This window comes from Microcebus murinus, chromosome 12 (genome assembly GCF_040939455.1).
Source record: "Microcebus murinus isolate Inina chromosome 12, M.murinus_Inina_mat1.0, whole genome shotgun sequence".
NCBI classification, from domain to species: Eukaryota; Metazoa; Chordata; class Mammalia; order Primates; family Cheirogaleidae; genus Microcebus; species Microcebus murinus.
Window position 1 is genome coordinate 71653260 of NC_134115.1, and position 26679 is coordinate 71679938.

Genomic DNA, 26679 nt, shown 5'->3' on the forward strand with positions numbered 1-26679 from the left:
AGATACAATTGTTTATAAGAGTTCCTCTACCCCTGCTTAACTGGGAAACTACCATCTCCATATAGAACTGAGCCCAAGCAGTGCCAAGCCTTTCCTCAAAAGCATAGCTTGGACTTGCTCAAAAGCCTCGACAGTTGGGAACTCAGAGTGTTATATCATCATAAAATGGAGTCAAAACTGTTGAGTGGCAACAGCCAGCAAATAGTAGCATCTGCAAAAGGAATGAAACCAGAAAACCATATAAAGTGGGAGAGAAATTTGCCCTGAGTCAGGTTGGCACCAGGACAGAATCAGGAGAAGAGGGAGAGCTGGCAGTGGGATGCAGGAGGAGAGAGAAGCATCCATGCATTCATTCATTTGCTCACTCACTCACTCATCACACTCATGATGAGTGTATTATATCCACCTGGGATTTTTCTAGGCACGGGGCTTTCAAATCAGACATGAACTCCTCCAGATGCTGGGAATAGTATGAGAAGAGACATGAAGTTAAGATCTGGGTTAAACAGAAAAGGGCTTGGAACAGTGGATTGGGTCAAAATTATGGAGAAACTTGAAATGCCAGCCTTGAATACAAGGGTTTAGCCTTGATTCCTAGGCAATGCTGGGGGAGGGGCATCAAATTTTAAATAAGGGAATGACACACATGGAGCTGTGTGTGGTGGATCTATTTGGAGAAGAGAACAGAGCTATAGCACTAACTTGGGAGTGGGAAGGACTGTTGCAATTGTCTAAGTAAAAGGTATTTACAGGTGAAACTGAAAGTAGGGATGCTATTGTTGAAGTGGAGAAGGTAGACTAGGAAAAGGGTAGAACCTTGGGGAACACTTATACTTGAATGCAGCAGAAGCCAGAGAAGCCAGAGGATAGCTTGGAGAGGTTTCAGGGATAGAAGCCAAAAGAAGAAGTTTCCAGAATATGGACGCTGACTAGTTATGGTGCTTCTGTGTAACCAAAGAATACAAGGATTGATTTAAATTAGGTGCAGGGAGATCCTTTGTGACTGTCAAGAGAGTAGATATATAGATGAGGGAATGAGTGGAATATAAGAATCAGAAACAGTAAAATCTTCTACTCTTTCAAGAATTAGACCACAAAATGAAGGAGAACAGACTGGGAGAAATTCAGATATGTTTATTAGAGATGTTTTGGTCCCAAGTGACAGAAAAACCAACCCAAAGTTTACATAACTCAATAACATATGGTATTCTCCAGCAAACTGGTATTAACTGAGTAGCACCTAAGTGGACACATAGGTGCTACAGTAATAGGGTATTGGGCAGGTGGGAGGGGGGAGGGGGGCGGGTATATACATACATAATGAGTGAGATGTGCACCATCTGGGGGATGGTCATGATGGAGACTCAGACTTTTGGGGGGAGGGAGGGAAATGGGCATTTATTGAAACCTTAAAATCTGTACCCCCATAATATGCTGAAATAAAAAAAAATATGGGGATAGCTCAAGCTTCAGGCATGGATAGATTCGGGGTTCAATCAATGCCATTAATACCTCTTGGCTTGATTCTGCTTTCCTCTGTATAGTGGATTCGTTTCAGCTTCCATATGGTGACAAATTAGCTGTAGTAGTTTCAGCCCTTTATCTTCACAAATTCAAACCCAGTGATATCAAAAGAATAGGCTTTTACCTAGCTGCTTAAGCAAAGTCCTGCAATTAGCTCTGGTTTGGCTTGGACGGGCTTGGCTTGAGTCAATGTCCCATTGCTGATGGGGATGGAGTTCATTGATTCATCTGAGAGTGGAGATGGAGCCCCGAGGAAGCACATGGGCTAAGAAGGGAAAAGGGCATGATTCTTCAGAGGAAAATGAGAGAACTGTTAATAGAGAATGTAGAAAGGATGCTAGGTGGCAAAAAAAGTGTCCAAACTCGAAGTTTGAAAGAAGATGATAGATGGAGGTTTGGAGCAGAAGGGAAGGAATGCAATCAAGGTACATGAATGGGATTGATTTCGAAAGGAGATGGCCTACTCATTTCTGAGATGGGAGAGAAGGAGAAGATATAATAATAAAAGATAATACATAAATAATTTGACAAGTAGGTAGGGTGAATTGAGGGTACATATGTTAAATAGCTTTAATTTTCAAGTAAAAGCCCAGAGGAGGGAATATGTAGTGTTTTATTGAAAAATAATTTAAATCTATTACACCAATTACATTACAGCAAATACATACAAATAGAAGCTGAAACTAAAATTCTACTGCTGGCATATCAAATGCTTTCATTCTTCACATTACAGACATAATCTTTACAAAGCTTAAGCATGGATTTTTTTTTTACTTTACATATATTCTTCATAACATTTTGTACTTGCACACTATTTCATATAGTACACGTATCACAATTCTCTTAGCCATTCTACTAAAAAAGGAGACATTTAGATTGCTTCCATTTTAAAAATTAGAAATAATGCTACAGTTATGATACACTTGACTGTTTATTTTTCCTTCAGATATTTCTGTGGCAAAAGCTCCCAGGAGTGGGGTGATTGTGTTAAAGAAAATGAGCATCTTGTGTCTCCTAAGTGTGTTGCAAAATCAGCTTTCATAAGATATGCACAGTTGTCAGTGCCCCCGGCCATATATGAAAGTACTAGTTTCATCACTTGCTGAGTATTTTAGATATTTTATCCCATCAATATCTTTAATATCACTAACATAAAATGCTGAACACTTCCTGTTGGGATGGGTCTAAACATTTTTGTCATGTTAATTCATTTCATTTTCACAACAACCCTATGAGGGAAAAATTTATCATGATCCATGTTTTTATAAATAGGAAAACTAAGATATAAAGAGATTAAGTAAACTGCTCAAGGTCCACAGCGAGAAAGTGGTAGACGTGGTATTTGAACCATGAGAATCTGAATTCAAAACCTGTGTGCACAAGCACTGGGCTGTATTGCCTTGTTTTGGATAGTTTTTGATTCACATTTCCTCAACTGTTGTTAATAACTCATATACATTTGTGTGAGAATTTCATCATGTCCTTTTCTGGAAGATTTTTGATGGTTCTGCGCCAGGGTAGAGGTAATAGTGGGATAATTCTTATGGATTTGGACACCTCAGATGGTCTGAGTGGGGACATTTATTATAAGTTATGCATTTTTTCTACCCCTTGCTAGTATATAACATTCAGAAACTAAAATTTATATTGCTAAGTATTAAAAATAAATGCAGTTGTTTCATCCACTCATGATAACCCAGGCCTTTTGGGGGACTCTGATGGTTCAATCATCTAATTCAACCCAGCTGGTTACTATGACAACATACCTTCTCTTTTTTTTTGAACATCTGAAATGTGGGTATTGCTCTGATGTGACAACTTTCAGCCAAATCCTGGGAAAGAAAATAAATGGCATGAAGTCACAGTTTTGGTGTCCTCTCTCTGTACCAAGCCTGTTACTTGGTAACTGCTCAGAAGGTATATCTTGAAAGTCCAGGGATGCTTGACACTTTACAGATTCTCCTGATGAGAACTTTTCTAACGAATTCTCAAAGCCTCCAGGAAAGTCACAATAGAAAATGGCTATTCCAGCATTCCTGGGCCTTTTCATCCCACAGCTCCAGGAGATAGGTGAGAGATGGAGCCCACAACAGAACGGTTGCTTAATGGCTAAATAAGCTGTATTTAAAGTACCTTGTGAAATATTGCAAAGGGGCCCCAGTGGAACCCAATATGGAAAGAGCCTATTGCAAAAGTAGGAAAGAGTAAATAAATCTTTATAACTCAACCTTGAGACACGGGATGATACACTGGTCTAGCATTTTAAATAAGGCTTACATGTTTCTCTCTTTTAAGCTCTATAATCTCTTTGCTGCTCATCTTTATTTGTGAGAGATTTGTAGCCAAAGGACAAGAAAATATGCTAGAATCCCAATTGTTTTAATCTATTCCAAACTGCTTCTAAGTGGTAGTTGCTGTTTATTTTGTAGAGGAGTCAAAAGAAAATTAGCCACCCACAGGATCCACAGAATTGGACATCTCTCTCTAATATACCTATCATTTTATTGGCATTAATCTCTTTCTCTGCCACCCAACACATGCATACAAAATTAGAATTTTCATAACCACAGTAATAACAACTAATAAACAAATTACTATCAAACAAGTGTGCATTTTATTTCACTTTAAAAGACAAAGATCTATGATCAACAGCCAAACAGTAACACACATTGGCAAGGGTGTGGAGAAATTGCCGATGAGAATGTAAAATGATGCAGCTGCTTTGGAAAGCAGTTTCTCAGTTTCTCAAAAAGTTAAACATAGAGTTACCATATGATCCAACAATTATGCTTTTAGATATATACTCAAGAGAAATGAAAATTTTTGTTCACATAGAAACTCATACACTAATGTTTATGCCAGTAATAGCCAAATGATCCAACAACCCAATGACCATCAACGGATGAATAGATAAATAAACGGTGGTCTATCACTGCAATAGAATAATATTCAAGATAAAAAGGAATAAAGTACTGATACATTCTATAATATAGATGAACCTTGAAAACCTATGCTAAGTGAAAGAAGCCAGTTATTCTATGATTCCCTTTAAATGAAATGTTCAGAATAAGCAAATCTATTGACAGACTGTGGATTTATGGTTGCCTAGGGTAGGAGGTGGGGGATGGAGGGAATTGGGTGTGACTGCTAAAGGGTACAGTGTTTCTTTTTGGAGTGGTGAAAATGTTCTAAAGTTGATTGATGCACAACTCTGTGAATATAAAAAAAGATAAAGACCGTAATGACCCCAGCTGTGTTCATAGTATATGATTCTGTATTCATAGTATGTGATTCAGCTTAAAGGGCAATTTACAATGTCACACTTTAATGAAGCATGAAGAAAATGAAGAAATGGGATTTCTATTATGCTCTGGAGACCAAGTCATATATTTAATGTATTTTATCTCATTTTATCTTCTGTTAAGTATTAATATTATTGCCTTGTTTTACCCCTGAAGACACTGAACTTTATAGAGGTTAAATGATAATAGGCCACAAAAGAATTAAAGGGCAGAATAGTAAATAACATTATTTTTCCCCATTCTAAAGCTCAAATTCAATCTAATGTATGCATGGACCCCTTGTTACTGTTACTCTTCCTCATTATACATTAACAAATGTTAGGAAGAATAATTTTGTAGAGACACTGTGTGCGTTATTAAGACACATTTTGATTGAGAATATGAGGCTGATTATCTTGGGGAGGGTGAGATGAGGAAGGATGGTGCTAGGGACACGAGGGAGGGATTTCTGGGAATTTCTTGTGATGTTTTAAAAAAACACAAAAAGGGTAAGATATAGTAAGAGGAAAGCAAGGTGTATTGAAATGTCTGTAATGCACTGAGTTGAGTTAGGTTTCAGAAATTAATTAATAATCTATCACAGGGATGCAAATCCTGGTATTGCATGCCTAGAGCAACTCTGCTGAGGCGGATTCTGGGACAGAGACCAAGAGTGAGTGGTAGAGAATGCCGGGATTGATTAGTGAGGTCTGCCTCAGGAGAGCCACACATTGCTAACTTTTTGTTGTTGTTTTTTTTAAGTATTACAAAATATACAAGAGCATTATGAGGGAGCTTACTACAGTTTATCAGAAAAAAATGTGAAATTCGACTTGATTTTCAATTGATTATGTAATCCTTGAGACGGTGCTACTCAATTATGTTGCATTTAGATTTTAAGTATCTATGCAGAGGATTTAAGATTCTTACCGGAGAAGCATCTACATCCACATTAGCGAAAAACACATTTTGGTATTGCAGAGACATTGCCTTCAAAATAAAAGAATAAAAATTCCCTATTAGTTTAGTGTTAATACTATAATATGCACTAAATAAGTGTCTTTTGGCAAAAACAAGAAATAAAAATCTGTTAAAGAGAACATGAACTCAAATAAAATCCTCATCCCCCCCGTGGACACCCTCTTGGCCAAGGGGACCCCAGAGAAACCCTAAAACCGAGTTCCCAGCCATGATGGGATGGGAAGTCAGATAGGCTGCGTTATAACCCCTCCCTTGCTCTTTTCCTTAAGGGCTAAACAGAAACCAATCTCATGATCTACTTACTCCTCCCTATTGGCAGTTCCTGCACTACAGCTAACCAGCATTCTTTCCTGTTAAGAGACCACCAACCACGGAGTGGCTTTTACCAGTCCTTGGAGCATGTACAGAGAGGGTTTTCATGTCCTCTGCTTCACTTTTTGACACTGAGGGCTACCATTTTCTGAACATGGACTGGATAAAGGGAGGTAAAGCTTGATAGTGCATGTGCATATTTCTTCTTTCATAAATATTCATGACTCTTTAGATGGCTTCTTAAATATGTATGTATGGCTACCCTGCTCAGCATAAATTCCTGTTCCCATTGTCCCTCCCTCCAATCACTGTTTCTGTCTTCTGGCCAGAGGGGTCTGCTTCCCAGCCTGTTGGGATGGCCACTCACAGCCTGCAAACTTTTATGAGAAAGAAAACTTTCCTTCCAAATGTATGAATCTCATCATTTTCTTCACTGAATTAGAGCTAAGCATCATTCTGGCATTCACTAGTGCCTAGAACTTGCAGCACCAAGTCCAATGCCAGATGATGTTAAAGTCAGATGGTGCAAGGATCAGTGACAGAACCAGAGTCAAAGAACCAAATACAATTAGAGTTGCAGCCTGGAAAATGACACAGGCAAAAAAAAAAAAAAAATTATGAAATGTGTGTGGTAGGTCCACACTTACCCGGTGGGGTAGGGGGAGGGATAGTAGCTTTGTCCTGGGAGAGGAGTTGGGGGAGTCTATCTTCGGTGGTCTTCACCATAGAGCTCTCTTGCCAGGCCTTTTGGGAGGCGGTGGTGCTGCTGGTGGTAGAATTCAGCTTGAGGTGATATCAACCTCACCATGCTGACCATTAGCCTAATTGCTTTCCACCCCTATTGCCATCCTCTGTGCTCTGCTACATATTAAAACTGGATTTACCAGACTCTTTTGCCAGCTGACTTCCAGTTAGGTTCTGCCAAGGGGAAGCATTTGCAGGAAATGGACAGTGGGAGGAGGGGAGAAGTAATTCGCTTTGCTTCTGTTTTGTTCTAGAATCATTTTTGGCAGTGGTGGTGACAATGGTACTGGTAATGGCTCTAGGGGAAGGGGGTGTAGCCTTATCAGTAGCAACAGTGGCCTATAAATGTCAGATCCTGGGTTTCTTTTCAGATAGCTATGTTTATACCTTAAGGACATTTGATAGCATCTTTATTTGTTTGCTTAAATCCTATCTCAAGCATTTTCAGTAGCCTATTTCAAATGGGACCTGTCTCTGATGGTGGTGTTAGGCATCCATGGCTGGACCAAATGGAGGCAAAAACAGATGGAATGTCCCTGGGGGATTCTGCCATGCAGAAGCAGGAAGAAGCATGGCATGGAGTGTTCAGGCGGGTGTGTGCGGAGTTCTGCTGTAAGAAATTCCCCCAGTTGTTTTATTCATGGATAGTGACTGCATTTGGACTTTTGTCTTCAGTGGTCCATCAAGATGGAGAAATTAGGGGGAAACTCTTTATAACAGACACAAAGGTTTTTGGAGTTTTGGAGTACTTTTCAGACTAAGATGACATTGGTTTTGATTGATAGCATCTCCATGCCTGGAAAGAAAATGATGTCACCCAGGAATTCTGGGGCAATTGATTTGTGCTTTTCCAGTTTGAAGATAAATGGATGCTCCACAGTAGGAATCATGGGAATGGGTTTGACTATATGGACATCTAATCTCCAGAATCAGGTTATATTTATGAAGTTTTCAGAGTCTCCCAAGTCTGTCAGGAAGTGTACAGGGACATGACGCTTGTCATTTTTGTACCAAGTAGTAGCCAGAAGCTATGGTGCAGATATGAGCTCCTTGCTAGGTGAGATTCTCTTATGGACATTGCTTACCCCTTACTATCCACTTCCATCCACCTAGGACCCCCACGCCTTCCCTAAAAATCACCACCACGAGCAATTCTTCTTTCTGCTCTGTTCTTTCTCATATATAATCTGTTACATTTGGTCATCTATTCTGTTGATCTTAACCCTAAAATGTCTCCTGAATTCAATCTTTCCTTTTTCTCTAAAAGCCACTGCACTAGTTTTGGAAAACCTATCATTGAGACTGTCATTCACCTCGGGGAGGTTACCTGCCTTCGGTCTTTCCAAATCATTCTTGTACAACTGCCAATATATTTTCTAAAATGCACATTTGAGAGGGCGGAGCAAGATGGCGGACGAATAACACCGCCAGACAGAGGGTCTCTGCAAAAAGACAGATTCTAGCAGAAACTAGAGGAAAGAAGCAAGAAGACGAGCATACAGCGGACAAGGGCCGGAAGGAGGGGTACCTGAGACCCCGGGAGACTCCACGGGAGGAGGCTGCGGAGGAGAACAGGAGGCTGAGACCACCGGAGCAGCCCGGAGACCAGCCGCAAGGGTAGGTGGATCTGCTGTTTCCCCTCCCCTGCATTCGGGACTGCTGGTGGGCTCCCCAGCGGGTGGAGAGACCTGCGGACACCAGCCCAGAGACTGCCGCCGCCTGCCAACGGTGAGCCTGTAGCAGACGTGGCACCAGGTTCCCAACTTCCTCCGGGCACCTCCGTGTGCACAGACCCGAGCAGCGCGGCAGGCGCCATATTGCCTCCTCCCCCCCTCTGCCGACCCTACCCGACCCTACCCGCGGCTGCCCAGAGAGACAATACAGCCACCAGCCGGAGGCACCTCCAGGGAACGGGACCTTCTCGTTTGGGACCCCGCCCGCCCTCCCAGGTGCTGCTGGCACCGTGTTCCCAGGAAAACGGTGCCGACTCAGAGGCTGAGAGACATAGACCCAGCTTGGGCTCCCTGTGGGTGAATTAGGACCGGAAATCCTCTCCCTGGTGGGAATACAGTTTGAACTCTGGGACCCAGAGGTCGGACCTGCAGACCAGATCCCCTGCACCGAGGGCTAGCATTGCCCGGGGCACAGAAGGATTATACGTGAACAGCCTACTGAGGTCTGTGTGCCTCCAGGGGCGGATCGGCATCCTAGAGGGCAACCCTCCTCCCAGGAGGAGGCCGTGCGCCCAACCCAGGTGGCGTTCCTGTGCAGGGAACCTCCCCGCCGGCATCACAGTCAGGGGAGGCCTGGTAGCTTGTGGTCTGGCCTGCTGGCAGAGGCCCAGGAGTAGCTGCGGAGTTGGGGAGGGTGGAAAGAAGTGAGGCCTGCTGCAGACTGCGGGTCTCAGACAGCCCCACCCCCACACCCAGACTTTCTGACTGAGCGGGACCATTCCAGCCCCGCCCTGACAGCAGAGAACAGAACTTTGACCCCTGCTAACGGCCTGAGGGCAGGCTTACCCAACCCAGCTCCCCCCAGAATGATAGCTGATAACAGGACTCAAAAGCAACACCATAGCCTGTTCCTCCAAGCAAACACCACCTACTGACAGGGACGGCATCTTGCACAGCCTTTCCACGGCACCCACTGACTCAATATACAGGGAGTGGTCCAATTTCACCCACAGGCACCACCTAACGCCTCAGAAACTAAACAAGGTGTGTGAATACCCAAACAATAACCTAAGGAAAGAAACAACAACTGATCGACATGGGAAGAAATCAGCGAAAGAACTCAGGAAATATGAAGAACCAAACGGAAAACACACCCCCAAAGAGGAGCACCAGCCCCCTAGAAACGGACACTGACCAAAATCAGGCAACCAATATGACAGAAGAGGAATTTCGTATGTGGAACATAAGAACACTCACCCAGCTGCAACAACAACTCAACAACCAACACCAAGAAACCACAAAAAGTCTCCAGGATATGAGAAAAGAAATAGACACATTGAAGAAAAGTGTAACCGAACTCCTGGAAATGAAGAATCAATTCAAGGAACTACAAAATACAGTGGAAAGTCTCAAGAACAGGGTAGATGAAGCAGAAGAAAGAATCTCAGAGCTTGAAGATAACACCCTCCAATTAAATAAATCAGTCACAGAAATAGAGCAGAGAAACAAGAGAAAAGAGCAAAGCCTACAAGAGCTGTGGGATTATGTGAAGAAACCTAATGTGAGGGTCATAGGGTTACAGGAAGGGGAAGAAGACAACACTCAAGGGTTGGACAAGCTGTTTGAAGATATAATAGAGGAAAATTTCCCAGACCTTGCTCAAAATCTTGATATACAAGTTCAAGAAGCTCAGAGGACCCCTGGGAGTTCAACGCAAACAGGAAGACGTCACGACATGCAGTCATCAGACTAACCAAAGTATCAACTAAAGAGGCCCTTCTAAGAGCTGTAAGACAAAAGAAGCAAGTAACATACAAGGGAAAGCCAATTCGAATAACATCAGACTTCTCTAATGAGACTTTACAAGCAAGGAGAGACTGGGGCCCCATTCTCACTCTTTTGAAACAAAACAATGCCCAGCCTAGAATATTATTCCCTGCAAAACTAAGCTTCGTATATGAAGGAGAAATAAAAACATTCTCAGACAAGCAAAGGCTCAGAGAATTCACCAAGACAAGACCAGCCCTACAAGAAGTACTTAAAACAGCGTTATGCACGGAACATCATAATAATAACCCACGAATATAAAAACAACCAAAACCCAAAGATATTAAAGGCCAGATATTACAATGGCTCAAGACAGAAATCATAGCAACAACATCCAACCCAACAGAATGATCAGTAATCTACCTTACCTATCAGTTCTCTCAATAAATGTGAATGGCTTAAACTCTCCACTCAAGAGACATAGGCTGGCTGAATGGATAAGAAAATACAGGCCAAGTATATGCTGTCTTCAGGAAACACATCTAACCTGCAAGGATGCATATAGACTAAAAATAAAAGGGTGGAGATCAATATTCCAAGCAAATAGAAGCCAAAAGAAGGCTGGTGTGGCAGTTCTAATTTCAGACGATTTAGTTTTTAAACCAACAAAAGTAGTAAAAGACAAAGAGGGTCATTATATAATGGTGAAGGGCACAGTCCAACAAGAAGAGATAACAATTTTAAATATATATGCACCCAACTTAGGTGCACCCAGATTCATAAAGCAAACCTTACTGGAGCTAAGCAAATGGATTAATAGCAACTCCATAATCGCCGGGGATTTCAACACCCCACTGACGGCACGAGACAGATCCTCCAAACAGAAAATTAATAAAGAAATAATGGACTTAAACAAAACTCTAGAACAATTGGGTCTGACAGACATCTACAGAACATTCTACCCAAAATCCACTGAATATACGTTCTTCTCATCAGCTCACGGGACATTCTCTAAGATTGACCATATCCTAGGACACAAAGAAAATCTCAAGAAATTTAAAAAAATAGAAATCATACCATGTACCTTCTCAGATCACAGTGGAATAAAACTAGAAATCAACCCTAACAGAAACTCACATTTCTACACAAAAACGTGGAAATTAAACAACCTCCTACTAAATGATTACTTCGTAAATGAAGAAATCAAGACGGAAATAAAAAACTTCTATGAAGAAAACGACAATGGAGAGACAAGTTATCAACTCCTCTGGGACACAGCTAAAGCAGTTCTGAGAGGAAAGTTTATCTCCATAAATGCCTATAACCAAAAGACAAGAAGATCACAAATAGACAATTTAATGAAACGACTCAAAGAGCTGGAAAAAGAAGAACAGACCAACCCCAAACCCAGCAGAAGAAGTGAAATCAACAAGATCAAATCAGAACTAAACGAAATTGAAAACAGGAAAGCTATTCAGGAGATTAATAAAACAAAAAGTTGGTTCTTTGAAAAAATAAACAAAATTGACACACCATTGGCTAAGCTAACGAAAAGCAGAAAAGAGAAATCTCTAATAAGCTCCATCAGGAATAAAAAAGGAGATATCACAACTGATCCCAAAGAGATACAAGATACAATTTATGAATACTACAAAAATCTTTATGCACACAAACTGGAAAATGTGGAGGAAATGGACAAATTTCTAGAAACACACAGCCTCCCTAGGCTCAACCAGGAAGAAATAGATTCCCTGAACAGACCAATCTCAACAGCTGAAATAGAAACAGCAATTAAAAATCTCCCTAAAAAGAAAAGTCCCGGTCCAGATGGCTTCACACCTGAATTTTACCATACTTACAAAGAAGAACTAGTACCTATCTTGCAGAAACTATTCCACAACATCGAGAAGAACGGAAACCTCCCCGACACCTTTTATGAAGCGAATATTACTCTGATACCAAAACCAGGAAAGGATGCAACAAAAAAAGAAAACTACAGACCAATATCCCTAATGAATATAGATGCAAAAATTTTCAACAAAATCTTAGCTAACCGAATCCAGACACTTATCAAAAAAATAATCCACCACGACCAAGTGGGCTTCATCCCAGGGATGCAGGGATGGTTCAACATATGTAAATCTATAAATGCAATTCACCACATCAACAGAAGCAAAAACAAAGACCACATGATTCTTTCAATAGATGCAGAAAAAGCTTTTGACAAAATTCAACACCCTTTCATGATACGAACACTTAAGAAAATAGGCATAGAAGGGACATACCTAAAAATGATACAAGCCATATATGACAGACCCATAGCCAACATCATACTGAATGGGGAAAGATTGAAATCATTCCCACTTAGAACTGGAACCAGACAAGGCTGCCCACTATCTCCACTTCTGTTCAACATAGTGCTGGAAGTCTTGGCTACAGCAATCAGACAGGAAAATGGAATCAAAGGTATCCAAATAGGGGCAGAAGAGATCAAACTTTCACTGTTTGCTGATGATATGATATTGTATCTAGAAAACCCCAAGGATTCAACCAAGAAACTCCTAGAACTGATCAATGAATTTAGTAAAGTCTCAGGATACAAAATCAATACACAGAAATCAGAGGCATTCATATACGCCAACAACAATCTAATTGAGAACCAAATCAAAGACTCAATTCCCTTCACAATAGCAACAAAGAAATTAAAGTACCTAGGAATATATTTAACCAAAGAGGTAAAAGACCTCTACAGGGAGAACTATGAAACACTGAGGAAGGAAATAGCAGAGGATGTAAACAGATGGAAATCCATACCATGCTCGTGGATCGGCAGACTCAATATCATCAAAATGTCTATACTACCCAAACTGATCTACAGATTCAATGTAATACCTATTAAAATCCCATCAGCATTCTTCACAGATATAGAAAAAATAATTTTACGCTTCGTATGGAACCAAAGAAGACCCCGAATATCAAGAGCAATTCTAGGCAACAAAAACAAAATGGGAGGCATTAATATGCCAGATATCAAACTATACTACAAAGCTGTAGTAATTAAAACAATATGGTATTGGCACAAAAACAGGAATATTGACCATTGGAACAGATGTGAGAATCCTGATATAAAACCATCCTCATATAGCCATCTAATCTTTGACAAAGCAGACCAAAACATACGCTGGGGAAAAGAATCTCTCTTCAATAAATGGTGCTGGGAAAACTGGATAGCCACCTGTAGAAGGCTAAAACAGGACCCACACCTTTCACCTCTCACAAAAACCAACTCACGCTGGATAACAGACTTTAACCTAAGATATGAAACTATTAGAACTCTAGAGGAAAAAGTTGGAAACACTCTCCTAGACATCGGCCTAGGCAAAGACTTTATGAAGAAGTCCCCAAAGGCAATCACAGCAGCAACAAAAATAAATAAATGGGACATGATCAAACTACAAAGCTTCTGCACAGCCAAAGAAATAGTCATGAAAGTAAACAGACAACCTACAGAATGGGAGAAAATTTTTGCATCCTATGCATCCGATAAGGGACTGATAACTAGAATATACTTAGAACTCACGAAAATTAGGAAGAAAAAATCAAATAACCCCATTAAAAAGTGGGCAAAAGACTTGAACAGAAATTTTTCTAAAGAAGACAGAAGAATGGCCAACAAACATATGAAGAAATGCTCAACATCTCTAATCATCAGGGAAATGCAAATCAAAACCACAATGAGATATCACTTAACCCCAGTGAGAATGGCCTTTATCAAAAAATCTCCAAACAATAAATGCTGGCGTGGTTGCGGAGAGAGAGGAACACTCCTACACTGCTGGTGGGACTGCAAACTAGTTCAACCTCTGTGGAAAGCAATATGGAAATACCTTAAAGCGATACAAGTGAATCTACCATTTGATCCAGCAATCCCATTGCTGGGCATCTACCCAAACGATCCAGTGACACTCTACAAAAAAGACACCTGCACTCGAATGTTTATAGCAGCACAATTCATAATTGCAAGGCTGTGGAAACAGCCCAAGTGCCCATCAATCCAAGAATGGATTAATAAAATGTGGTATATATACCATGGAGTACTATTCAGCTCTAAGAAACAATGGTGATATAGCACATCTTATATTTTCCTGGTTAGAGCTGGAACCCATACTACTAAGTGAAGTATCCCAAGAATGGAAAAACAAGCACCAGATATATTCTCCAGAAAACTGGTATTAACTGACTAGCACCTAAGTGGACACATAGGTACTACAGTAATAGGGTATTGGGCAGGTGGGAGGGGGGAGGGGGGTGGGTATATACATACATAATGAGTGAGATGTGCACCATCTGGGGGATGGTCATGATGGAGACTCAGACTTTTGGGGGGAGGGGGGGAAATGGGCATTTATTGAAACCTTAAAATCTGTACCCCCATAATATGCCAAAATAAAAAAAAATAAAGAAAAAAAAATGCACATTTGATAATGATAAAAACCTTCTTAAAATTGTTCTATTTTGACCCACAGCAATGCATTAAGTTATAGTATGAAGTTCTTGACCTGGCCTCCTCACCTTCCATTTTTTGCCACTTTCATTGTGTACATTGTATGTCAGACTCAGAGACTACTTGCCCTCCCCTGATCACATCACACAATTTCCCAAAAATTTATAACCTCTTCTTTTCCAGATGTGCTGTTTAAAGAGTTTTTTGCTCACTGATCCTCTTAGCCCAGGGTCAGCAAACTGACCACTGGAACAAATTCTGCTCTCCACCTGTTCTTGTAAATAAAGCTTTATTGAAACACAGTTTTGCCATTTGTCTTTGTGTTGCCATTGGCTTTTGCACTACAATAGCAAAGTCGAGTAGTTGTGACAGAGACCATATGGCCTGCAAAACTGAAAATATTTACTATCTTGTCTTTTACGAGAGAAGTTTACTGACCCCTGCTCTTAGTTTCGAAGGTCCAGATCAAATGAGACTGATGGTTATTTAAGATTTAAAGTTTCAAATTACTTCTTAAAACACATATTTAATTATGATTCACTTTTCATTTTCTTGTTGCAATACATCCTTTAGTAATTCTCTGGAGAGACCTCGTGGGTAGTAAACTTTTAGTTTTTGTGTATCTGAAAATGTCTTGAATTCTTCTTCCTCCCTTGAATAATGGTTTAGCTAACTAACTACCATTCCACCTCCCTGTAGAGCCTGGAAAGGGAAAAAAGTGAAGATTCCTTGGGTTCTCTTGCAGCTACAGTTCTGAATGCAAACTTGGTTTTACTGAAGAGATGTATGTTTTAGAAGTTCTGGGCCATATGAGATGGCTCACGCCTATAATCCTAGCACTCTGGGAGGCTTAGGTGGGAGACTTGGCTCTAGGATTGCTTGAGCTCAGGAGTTGGAGACCAGCCTGAGCAACATCGAGACCCCATCTCTATTAAAAATAGAAAAATTACCCGGGCACAGTGGCTTGAGCCTGTAGTCCCAGGTACTCGGGTGGTTGAGGCAGGAGGATCACTTGAGCTCAGGAGTTGAGGTTGCAGTGAGCTATGATGATGCCACTACACTCTACCTGGGGCAACAGAGAGAGACTCTGACTCAAAATAAAAAGAAAAAGAAGTTCTGAACTCTGGAACTTTGGTAAAATGTCATTAATATAATATGAGTAATCCATTCATTCATTTGTACAATTGGACTCTTTTGCACATCTTGATGTTTCTTGTAGAATTATCCATAGACAAGTAGTAGCAATCTTCTGTGTGTACATTAATTATCTAATTAGATCTTTGTATATTATATTCGGGTTAATCAGGATGCTTCAAAAACTATGACTCCATAATGGCTTATCAGTGCCAAACATTTAAGAATTACTGGGAAAAATATTTTGGAACGTTAAATTCCTTTTAAAACTGTGGGATAGATACTGGTTGTACTTACATGAAAAATAGGATACATCCTTTGGCAGGGACCACACCATTTTGCTGAAAATTCAACCACCACGAGTTTGTGTCCAGCAGCTTGCAAAAATGTTTTAAATTCATTCTGAAACCAGAATGTAAATGAGGAAATTTGCATAATTATGAATCTCATAAAATCTTTCAGAGAATGAAATGACAGGTTAGTTCTTAAAAATATTAACCAGGTGCCCCACGCTATTGTTCTTCAGTTGACCCAGCCTTTCCTAAATGTCTCTGAGGTCAGGCATATTTCTCTTGGCAAATACATACAAATGGTGAAGTCTATTCACCAAATGAGTTGGTGATGGAAGTTGGCCATGGTGGTTAGTTCTGGGGAGAAACTCAGATTGGCTTGGGAGAGATAAGGGCTGGAGGATAGGGGTGAACTGTTGCTCAGGTTGGATATCTATACTTGATTCTTTTGAAACAAGGGCCCAAACATGCATTTATAGTGAAATTCAAAAGGAGAATAACTAATCTAACACCTTGAGTCATTTCTTTTTTTGTTTTCTTTTGGGGACATGATTGGTTTTATGACTATCGTTAAAACCATACATTTAAGAATTTGATATGCTTTTTGCTGAATTTCTTATATCAATTTCCCATCAATTGTCCATATCACCTAAGTAAAGTAGTTTCTCTTCTGGGAACTCAGATCACTGTATCCATACTTGCTTCCTTATTCCATAAAGGAATATATTAGTTATTTCATGCATGGTTTATCTCCCCAAGTCCCTAGAGGACTCATGTTGGATTCACCTCTGTACTTCCCATGAACCCTAACTGGCACATGGGAAGAGCTTGTGGAGTGTTTATTTTTCCTTTTCTCACTGGAATTGCAACAATAGTAGCTAATTTGCTCTATTCTTTTTTAACCTCTCTCATATCTTTAAAACCACCCTATAGGCTTGTGTACTATTATTATCCCCATTTTACAGATGAGAAAACTGAAGTTCATTAACTTTCTCATGGTCGACCAACTGGCGACCTAGGCAGCCTGACTCCAGAGCCCATTTCCTTAACAGCTACAAAAATCCTCCCCTGAATTCTTCATAGTAATGGGACTCACTGTCCCTTTCACAGTTCCTAACTGCATCGTGTGCTCATCCCTGGACCAATCATTAGCATGGAGACAAATGAGATTAAGTCAAGCAGGGGCTATTCCTATTATGGTGGTGGGGAGGTGGTGGTAATTCCATACAAATGGCATGTCTGCTCTACAACAGGGAAATCTTGAGGCTAATGTTGCTATTTGGTTTAGTTTCAAGCTGGTGAAACTGATGACTCAAAGAAGATGCACTCTCTTTCTTTACCAATATTCCTCTGGGATGGGGTAACTTTTCAGAGAGCCTTGCCAAGCCTCCATTTCTCACTTGCTTGTGAAGTTGTAAGGAAGAAGCCATCCTCACAAGCTTCCAACACCCTTCGCTCCCCAGGAGTTATTGTTTGGGTGTGAGTTGGCCTAGTTGGACTCATGAACTTGACTTGTCTGTTTTCTGAAGGGAATACTCCCATAGTGCAGATATTTATTCAACATGTACCTATGGAGGCCAATAACTACGCCAGATATTGCACAAGCTGCTAGGATACAACTATAGACAAAAAAAAAAAAAAAAAAAAGACAAAAAAATTCCCTGTCTCCATGGAGCTTACATTTTACAAGAGGAAGCTCATGGTAAGATCAACGGGTAAAATGTGTAGTATGTTAGTGATAATTGCTAGTAAAGGGGGAAAAGAAAAGAAAAATGAAGGAGGAAGGAAGGATGGGGTTGGATTACCATTGCAGTCTGATGGCCAAGGTCAACCTCAAAGAGAAGGTGGCATCAGAATAAAGATAAGGAGGAGACAGCAGGTCTCAGGAAAGGTCTCTGAGGAAGAGAGGACAGGTGTCCTCAGGGAATAGTTAGACCCTGGGCTATTTCATGAGATCCCTAGAAAATGAAAAAAAAGAAGTGCCCAAAGCGTTAGTAAATGTGTGACATTTTAAAACATTGTCTTATGTCAAAGTTATGGGACAATGCCTTCTTTTAATCTGTTCAGTGCCATTTTTGTGATCTTATGTATAACCTCTTTTAGGGAGAATGCCCCAAGTCTAAATCTGAGAGGGCTGGTGGATGTGAGGCTCAGGCCCTGTACCCTCCCCCTCCCTTCAGCTCGTACCTCTTATCATGAGGCATCAGGAGGTCTGGATTCTAATGCCCACCCACCCCTTCAACAAGGTAGTATTTAACCTCTATTTATTGTATTTTATTGAAATTTTTTTTTCTGAGTGCCTGTTTTCAGAATTAAACTTCTCTTTTTGAGACAATTTTCTTCTTCATAAATCAATACTTATCTCTGTCCTATATATGCATTTAGATTTGTTGTGACTTTGGACAATGGGAAGAAAGTGGCTTTATAAAGTGCCCACCTAAGGGATCATTGATACTACCTACTAGTCATCATTTTTCCTAATCCATTCCGTAGGCATGCCTGGGGTTTCTGTTTGCTTTCCTAAGATAAGAGAAAAGATGGGGACTCTCTTACTTCCATAGACATAGAATTTCCCAGGTACAACTAAGGTGGATTTCATGGGATCAGAGGCAGGAGGGATATGTTAGGAGCTGGCCTGGGTCCAGCTGGAATCAGAGCAAGAGATAAAAATCAAGGAGGAAGAAAACCCTTTTTGATCAACGTGTCCACTTTTGAAATGTACAATGAATCCAAATAAATACTTGCCATGTCTTTAAGAATCTCCACCATGATTTACAGTTGGCAATTGCTGATGAAAATCTGTTGGTTCAGATGGATCACGGTAGCTGTCTCTTCTTAATCATAGCATCCTACACGGAATATAAAGGTCACTCTTCTATGACATCATTAAACATGCCATCTCAGAACCTGGAACTTTGGCAGACTTTGGACTTAACTTCACTTTTATGCCATGACTAGTTAGTTAATATTCGACTAGCCAAGAATCAGCAAACCAAGGGCCTTGTATACAGAATCTGTGATATGTCTGTCATGTGTTGATCTTTCATCACCTATTTCCACACATCCCTCTCCCTTCTCTCGTCCCCACTCCCAGTCACCAAATGAGAAGTAAGCAAAATAATATGAAACAGATGAAAAAGATTTTCATTTAGCATTTCAAAGGAACTATTTTGCTGTTGAGAAAAATACTGAAGTCTTAATGTTATAATAAGTTTCCTGTAAACATGGTTTTATGAGTCATAGATTCCCTGAATTTAATTTCCTATAATTATTTAGAAGGTAAAGAAATATCACTCTTGTGCATTAGACTGGGTCAAGCGTTGGCAAACTTTTTCTGTAAAGGCTAGATAATATTTTAGGCTTTATGGGCCACATATGGTCCTTATTGCATGTTCACTGTTTTTACAACCTTTGAAAAATGTAAAAAACATGCCCAGCTAGTGGGCTATGCATACACAGCAGCAATTTACTGACCCTTGTACTTGGTGATCTGTCATTTTGCAGAATTTAGTGTCAGAATAAAACCCCACACACATGGCCATGACCATTGCTTCTCAAATCTTCAGAGCAATAAGAACAAGCAAAAAGTGAGAAATAGCAGATTCTATAACAAAACAAAAACAGCAAAATCCTTCTTTCTGGTTTTCTGAACATCCAGCTCTGGGCCTTCAGACCTGTGTCGCACGCACGATAACTGTCAGGTGGAGAGAGTAGTGGCTGCCCTGCAGAGGAGGCCAGCTCTTTGCAATGGAGCCTTATTCTATCTTCTACTGCTTTGGGAACTCGAGGTGGAGTTCTTAAGTGGCAAAATGCCATTTTTGTTGTAGGTATGCAGCTATTTTTGAAATATGCAAATGTCACATGTACCCCATAAATATGTACAATTAAAATTTTTTTATAAAAAGAAGAAAGGTATTTTGAAGTATATTTCTAATGTCTTTGTCCACTGTCAGTTTCTCTCCCTCTCTCTCTCTCTTTTTTTTTTTTTTTGCCCTTAGGGTGCTATGTTTATTTATAATACTTGGTTGGCCCTTTTGGCATTTGAGTTTGAGACCCCAGATTTGGATGTGTCCACCACCATAGCCAGGAATTTTATTCATAGTTGTATATTGAAGATCTTATCCTCATCTACTTCTCTTCCTTCTTTACTTTGATTTTCATTCGGAAAAGAAAAATGGGTGTTGACACAAACTGAACATCCTCCAAGCAGGGTTTCTCAACGGCAGCACTACTGGTACTTCAGGCTGGTAAGTCTCTACCATGGGAGTTGTCTTGAGTGTTGGAGGGTGTTGAGAAACATTCCTGGCTTTATCTGCTAGATGTCAGCGGCAGCCCCAAGTGGTGATAAAAATAGATGTGTCCTGTGGGCAGGGGGAGGGGCAGGAAGAGACAAAATTGACCCCACTGCTTCTAAGTGTGGGCTTGGTTCTAGGCACCACTTTTTTTCTTTTTTTGAGACAGAGTCTCTCTCTATCGCCTGGACTTGAGTGCGGTGGAGTGACCATAGCTCACAGCAACCTCAAACTCCTGGGCTCAAGTGATCCTCCTGCCTCAGCCTCCCGAGTAGTTGGGACTACAGGCATGTGCCACCACACCCAGCTAATTTTTGGAGAGATGGGGTCTTGCTCTTGCTCAGGCTGGTCTGGAACTCTTGAGCTCAAGGGAGCCTCCCACTCCAGCCTCCCAAAGTGCTAGGATTACAGGCATGAGCCACTGCGTGTATTACTTTTAAATATGGTATTTTACAAGTACCCAGTTAGTAAAAGTAATTGTGGCCATCTACAGATGAGACGATCGACGTGCAGCAAGTTTAGCTAACTTATGCTAGCTAGAATTAATTTAGAATTCAAGCCCGAGCCACCTGTCACACAAGGAGGGACACAGGTCAGCTAATATATGCAGGTCTCTTAGTTGTTGAACACTGTAAGAACTGAATTCAGAAAGAATTTGTTTTTTCTCTGTACCAGGAAAACATCTACCATTTCTACCTTCCGTTTCTTTATATAACTAGCTCTTCTTGAACTTCTCTTGACTGCATTTGGAAAGAAGGTAATTCAGAATTGACTCTTAGACACAGATACTAAACCAATAAACTCCAGCCACATTCTTGGGGTTTCCAGGAATCAAACAAGGCAGGGCCAGTACTTCTGCCTGTCAGCACTAGGGTTTATAGACTTTTTCATGGAATTTGCTGCTAAGAAGCTTGCCCAGCCCAAGGGCAGGGAGAGTACAAACTAATGGCTCACAAAGGTCTATTTATTCCCAACTGGAATAAGCACTGTTAGAATCTAGAAAATGGCCAAATTCACCAAAACTAATATATCTCTTTTTTTTCCCCTATGTTTTGCAGATAGAGAGCCTAGTCTGTAAGCAGGGAACATTTCTAGTCCTGGAAAAAAAGCATCTTTCTAGAAAAAAGCAATCCAGGCTGTCCCTTTGCACTTGATTACCTTCTTTGTTTCCCTGACATGCACCCACACTATTTTCCTAGACTCATTTCTGACCTCATTGTTGACTCCTGAAACTCCAAGACAGTTTGGGTGGAGTCTCTTTTTGAGAAGTCAGGGTTGCATTTTTTTTTTGTTGTTGTTGTTGTTTTAAAATTTAGTCAGGGGCAGAATCCTGAGAGTGGGTTGGGAATTTGAAATCTTGAAAAATCAACAAGAAAAACAGAGAGTGGGAAGAAAAGAAGTAAAGAGAGAAGGGAAAGAAAAGGAAGAGAAGAAATGCTGGTAAGAGGGAAAGGGAGGAAGAAAGAACAAACAAACAAACAACAAAAAAAGCAAAGTGAAGAAAAGTTAAAAATAATGAAAGGAAGATAAAGAAGACATTGCACACAGAGAGAATTAAGCACTTATAAGGACTTTCATTATGTGAATTCTCTTCTGTGCTCTAAAGACCTATTCAAGGTCACACATAGCCATCAGCATCATAGGGAGCTTGATAGAAATGCAGAACTTTAGGCTCTACCCTAAAGCCATTTAATTAGAATTTGTGTTACATAGTGATTTTTGTACTCCTTGATGTTTCAGAAGCCCTGCTCTAGAGCTAGAGCATTTATGAAAGGGAGCTGTCTGTGGACCAGTGAACCAGCAGCAGGGCACCCCTTGGGAACTGTGAGAAATGCAAATTCCCAGGCCCCACCCTGGACCTGCTGACCTGCTGAATCAGAACCTCCGAGGGTGGAGCCCGCAGTGTGTGTTGAAGGTGGAGCCCTGCAGTGTGTGTTTTAACAAGCAAGCCCTCCTGATGATTCTGCTTCATATTCACGTTTGAGAACCACTGGGCTTGATTTTTTTTTGTTGTTTGGTTTTTTGCTTTGTTTTGATTTTTGAGACAGGGTCTTGCTCTGTTGCCCAGACTGGAGTGCAGTGACATGATCACAGCTCACTGCAACTTCCAACTCCCATGCTCAAGTGATCCTCCTGCCTCAGCCTCCTGAATATCTGGGACTATAGTCACTCACCACTGTGTCTGGCTAATCCTTTTTTAATTTTTTTTAGAGATAAGGTCTTGCTATATTGCCCAGGCTAGTGTCAAACTCCTGGCCTCAAGCAATCCTCCACCTTTGGCCTCCCGAAGTGCTAGTATTATAGGCATGAGCCACTGCACCTGGCAAGATTTCGTTTTTCTTTTAACAACTGGGTGGAATTATGTTGGTCATGTATAACATGTCCTCAACACCTAATGGTGCAGGAATATTGTTAAAAATATTTAATAACAGGAGTGGCTTGGCTGCTGATCAGAATAGACAACAGCTGTGCATCTGCTCAACTGGCTGCTCTGCTAGGTGTTAACCCTCCTAGTTTCTGGATTTTGGGGGAGATTTAGGGTGTCCTAGGAGAGGGATTAGGTCAGTCTCAACAAGGTAGGGAATATCTTATTAGTATGGGAATAGGGTGGGGAGCAGAGGCTATTTATTAACCATTATGTATTTCAATAATAACAACTGGTATGACCATTCCTGTGTGTACCAGCTAAACATCAGCCTTGTGATACTGATGGTAAATTAAACATCTGCTCTTCCTAGACACCAAGTGGTCAACTGCAACATTCAAAAGTGAGTTATTTATTAGGGAAAAAAATGTTAATTCAAAATTAGAATTAGAATCTAATTCTAGCTTAGAATCTAATTCTAGCTTAGAATCTCAACATGAAAATGCAGTTCTTTGACAAAATTTATGATCTTCAGTGACCCCTTTACTATTAGGAAGCAAAACTGTGCTAGGTCCCCCAGCCAATGGCTAATCTCAGGGACAGGGCAGGAAAAAGCTCTATTAATTGAAAGGCACTGAGTGCTGGCCCCAGGTTATTGGGCAGGAGTCACAGTGGTGGATATTATGGTCAGTAAACATCTTGGGTAGTGTGGAGGAATAAGAAGGCACGAGACCAAGGACTCAAAGAAAGACCAAGATGGATAAGATCATACTAACTCCTCAATCAACCCCTGCAATGTGAATTAAAGCAAGTAAATGAATGTGTATGTGTAAAAAACTGTGCCAAGGACAAAATGTTCCACTCATGTGAGTTATTTAGTACTATGGCAATTACCATTGCAGGGCCATTTTTGCCAACATGGAACAAATCCCTGCCTCTGGCTTTTGTGGGCTGTGTCTGTGCCCTGCTGTGAGACATGTAGACACGGATCATAGCAAGGACAAACGTGTACACCATTACTAAGAAACTTCTTTGCTTCTGATCCTAAAAGTCCTGGGATTTTCTTCCAGGCATGAAAAGAACTGGAACCCAGAGACCGAGGTCAGGGAGGTGCCTGTCTTTCTACAGGCAGGCATGTGGAGTGAGGGAGATGTCCCAGGTAGAAAATGATCCAGCAAACATGTTCCATGAAAACAGAAATGGCCCTCAGTGTGCCCTTGCATAAAAGGAGACACAAGAGATCTCTAAGAAAAACACTGAGGAAAAGAATTTACTAAACAAGCAAGAGGCAGAGATACTGGATTCAGAGAAGCATCGGGGGAATTACAGAAATTCACTTTGTTAGTAGGAGGAATTTTACAGGAACAGCAGTGGAGCAGAAGGCAAAGTCTTCTCCACATTTAGGGCAAAAATGATGGTGTTGACTCAAAAAAATGTTTATCGAGTTTCTACAGACTCTAGATAAATAATGGACAGGAAAGAGTCAGAGAACTCCATTGCTGTGAGCCTTGTACTTGGAAGAAATAGCAATTTCACTGATCAAAATGGGGATGCTTTCTCCTACCCTAATGGGGATGTGGACTTCTGGATACTCCTATTCCACTCAACTCACCATAATTTAACAGCTAGGAGATGCTGTCCTCAGCATTCTCACTACATTAACTTCCAAGGGGAATCTAAACATTTCCATTTTTTTAAAAAAAAATTTCAGAATGATTTCTTTATTTATTTCAGAATATTACAGAGGACAAATATTTTGGTTACATGGATTGCTTTTGTACAGCTTGAGTCTAAGTTATAAGTGTGCCCATCACCCAGACAGTGTGCATTGTATCCGTTAGGTATGATTTCACCAAAACTCTCTCCCCCCTCCCCCCATAGTTTTGTCCATCAATTCTTGGATGGGGAGTCGAATTGTGACAATTGCTCATGTGCTCTGACATGTAGATGTGTGGTCCTTACTTACACTTACAGGTGGTCCCACGCTTCCCTCCATTCTCCTTCAGTCCCACGCAGATGAGCTCTACTGTGAGCCCTTCACACCTGAGGTCTCAATCACCATTTATGTAGAAGGAGGAAAAGGGCCAAACTTCTTTTATCTTTCATCTAAGTCTTGGAGAAGAGTGTCAAGGATGGCCTGACCCATCTCAGCAGGGTACGAGGTGACTAACACTGGCCTCACTTCAGCATTTTGGTTCTAAATTTTTAGCTAATTACAGGATGACTCAAACTCAAAACATTGTTACTGGACTCAGTGTTTTTTTTATCTGTAAATAAGAGGCGTAGAATGATGTTAAAGATTTTGCACAGTTTTAATATTTTAGCAAGAAAAAATCACTGTGATAAATTAAGAAAAACTACTATTAAGAAAAAATATGAAGAGGTGAAATTGCATTATTAACAGGAATCCCTTATAAACAGAATTTATAATGTGTTATCTATGTAAGAGCCACTCATTTAAAAATATATATATGTGCTGTGTTTATGAATAAAATAACAATCCAAAAGCATTTTTCTCAATCAATTGATATATAAATATGCAAATACTTGTGTGAAGGAAAGGCTATGAAAGCATTTGAAGCTGGAATATATAGCCTCATACTCCTAAGCTTGGAAATCACTGTGCTAGAGTATTTGAGGTAGTAGTCACAAGCCAAATTAAGATTAAGTTGTGTGATTAGAGATTGGAAGCATGAGGTAGACCCAATACTTCCAGCTTTAGGTAATCAAAGAAGAAAAGACTGTTTATTATTTTGAGGAAACCCATGTTGGGGAGGCCACTTCTTCTTTTATACATAAGCTGAGATAAAGTTGATTGATCAGTCAGCACGGGTGCAAGCCAATTGTTTTAACTAGCAGAAGATAATTGGAAGCAACAAGAAACTGTGGTTTACAAATAAAAGGGGAATAATCCAGGTTCACATTCAATTGCACACAATCAATTCTGTATCTTGTAATTATCTTGGGTCACAATCAAGTGGCTTGGTGATGTTGTGCCATCTTACATAAAAAAACTTAGCGATAGCAGAAAAGGCAGGTTATCTCAAGATGAAAATAATTTTAAAGTGTTTATGTTTTTCTTCAAGCACTTCACAAAATAGAACGTGTATGATACCATTTTAATTAAAATAATGATATATATTCTTGAAGACAATTTGGGCTGTCAAGGACAGACAATGGTGGTCCCATAAGATTAGAATGGACTTGAAAAATTCCTATCACCAAATGACGTCATAGCCATCACAATGTTGATACACAACACAATACTTACATGTTTGTGATAATGCTGGTGTAAAACAAACCTATTGCACTACCAGTCATATAAAGGAATAGCACATACAATTATGTACATTATGTACATTATGTTGATAATGATAATCAACAACTATGCTATTGGTTTATATAGTTAATATACATTTGACCCTTGAACAACATGGGTTTGAACTTTGAGGGACCACTAATACATGTATTTTTTTCAATAAATATTTTGGAGATTTACAACCATTTGAAAAAACATCAAGATGAACTGAATAGCTTAAAAATATTGAAAAAATTAGATATGTCATGAGTGCATAAAATACATGTAGATACTGGTCTATTTTATTATTGATTACCATAAAATATACACAAATCTATTATGAAAAGTTAAAATTTTCAAGACTTCCACACACAAACACCGACAATATATGGTGCCAATCACAGTTGAGAGAATTGTAAACAAACATAAAGATGCAGTATTGAATCATATTAAATAACTGCATAAAATTAAAGTAGTGCACCTTCTGCTACTGTAATAATTTTGTAGCCGCCTC

The 26679-nt window shown here is 40.2% G+C and overlaps 2 protein-coding genes across 4 annotated transcripts in view; both read right to left on the reverse strand.

The window, feature by feature from the left end:
• TXNDC8 (thioredoxin domain containing 8) overlaps positions 1-19062 on the reverse strand; it is a 29822-nt gene extending 10760 nt beyond the window's left edge. For all 3 annotated transcript variants that reach the window (XM_076008914.1, XM_012736744.2, XM_012736745.2), the window contains exons 1-4: positions 18956-19062; positions 16218-16322; positions 5736-5795; positions 3291-3356 (exon numbers count right to left, since the gene is read on the reverse strand). In XM_076008914.1, the coding sequence (XP_075865029.1) occupies positions 3291-3356; positions 5736-5795; positions 16218-16322; positions 18956-18979 (255 nt within the window). In that variant the 5' untranslated portion in view covers positions 18980-19062. The remainder of the gene's footprint in view (positions 1-3290; positions 3357-5735; positions 5796-16217; positions 16323-18955) is intronic.
• TXN (thioredoxin) overlaps positions 1-26679 on the reverse strand; it is a 335018-nt gene that overhangs the window by 53832 nt on the left and 254507 nt on the right. The window lies entirely within an intron of this gene.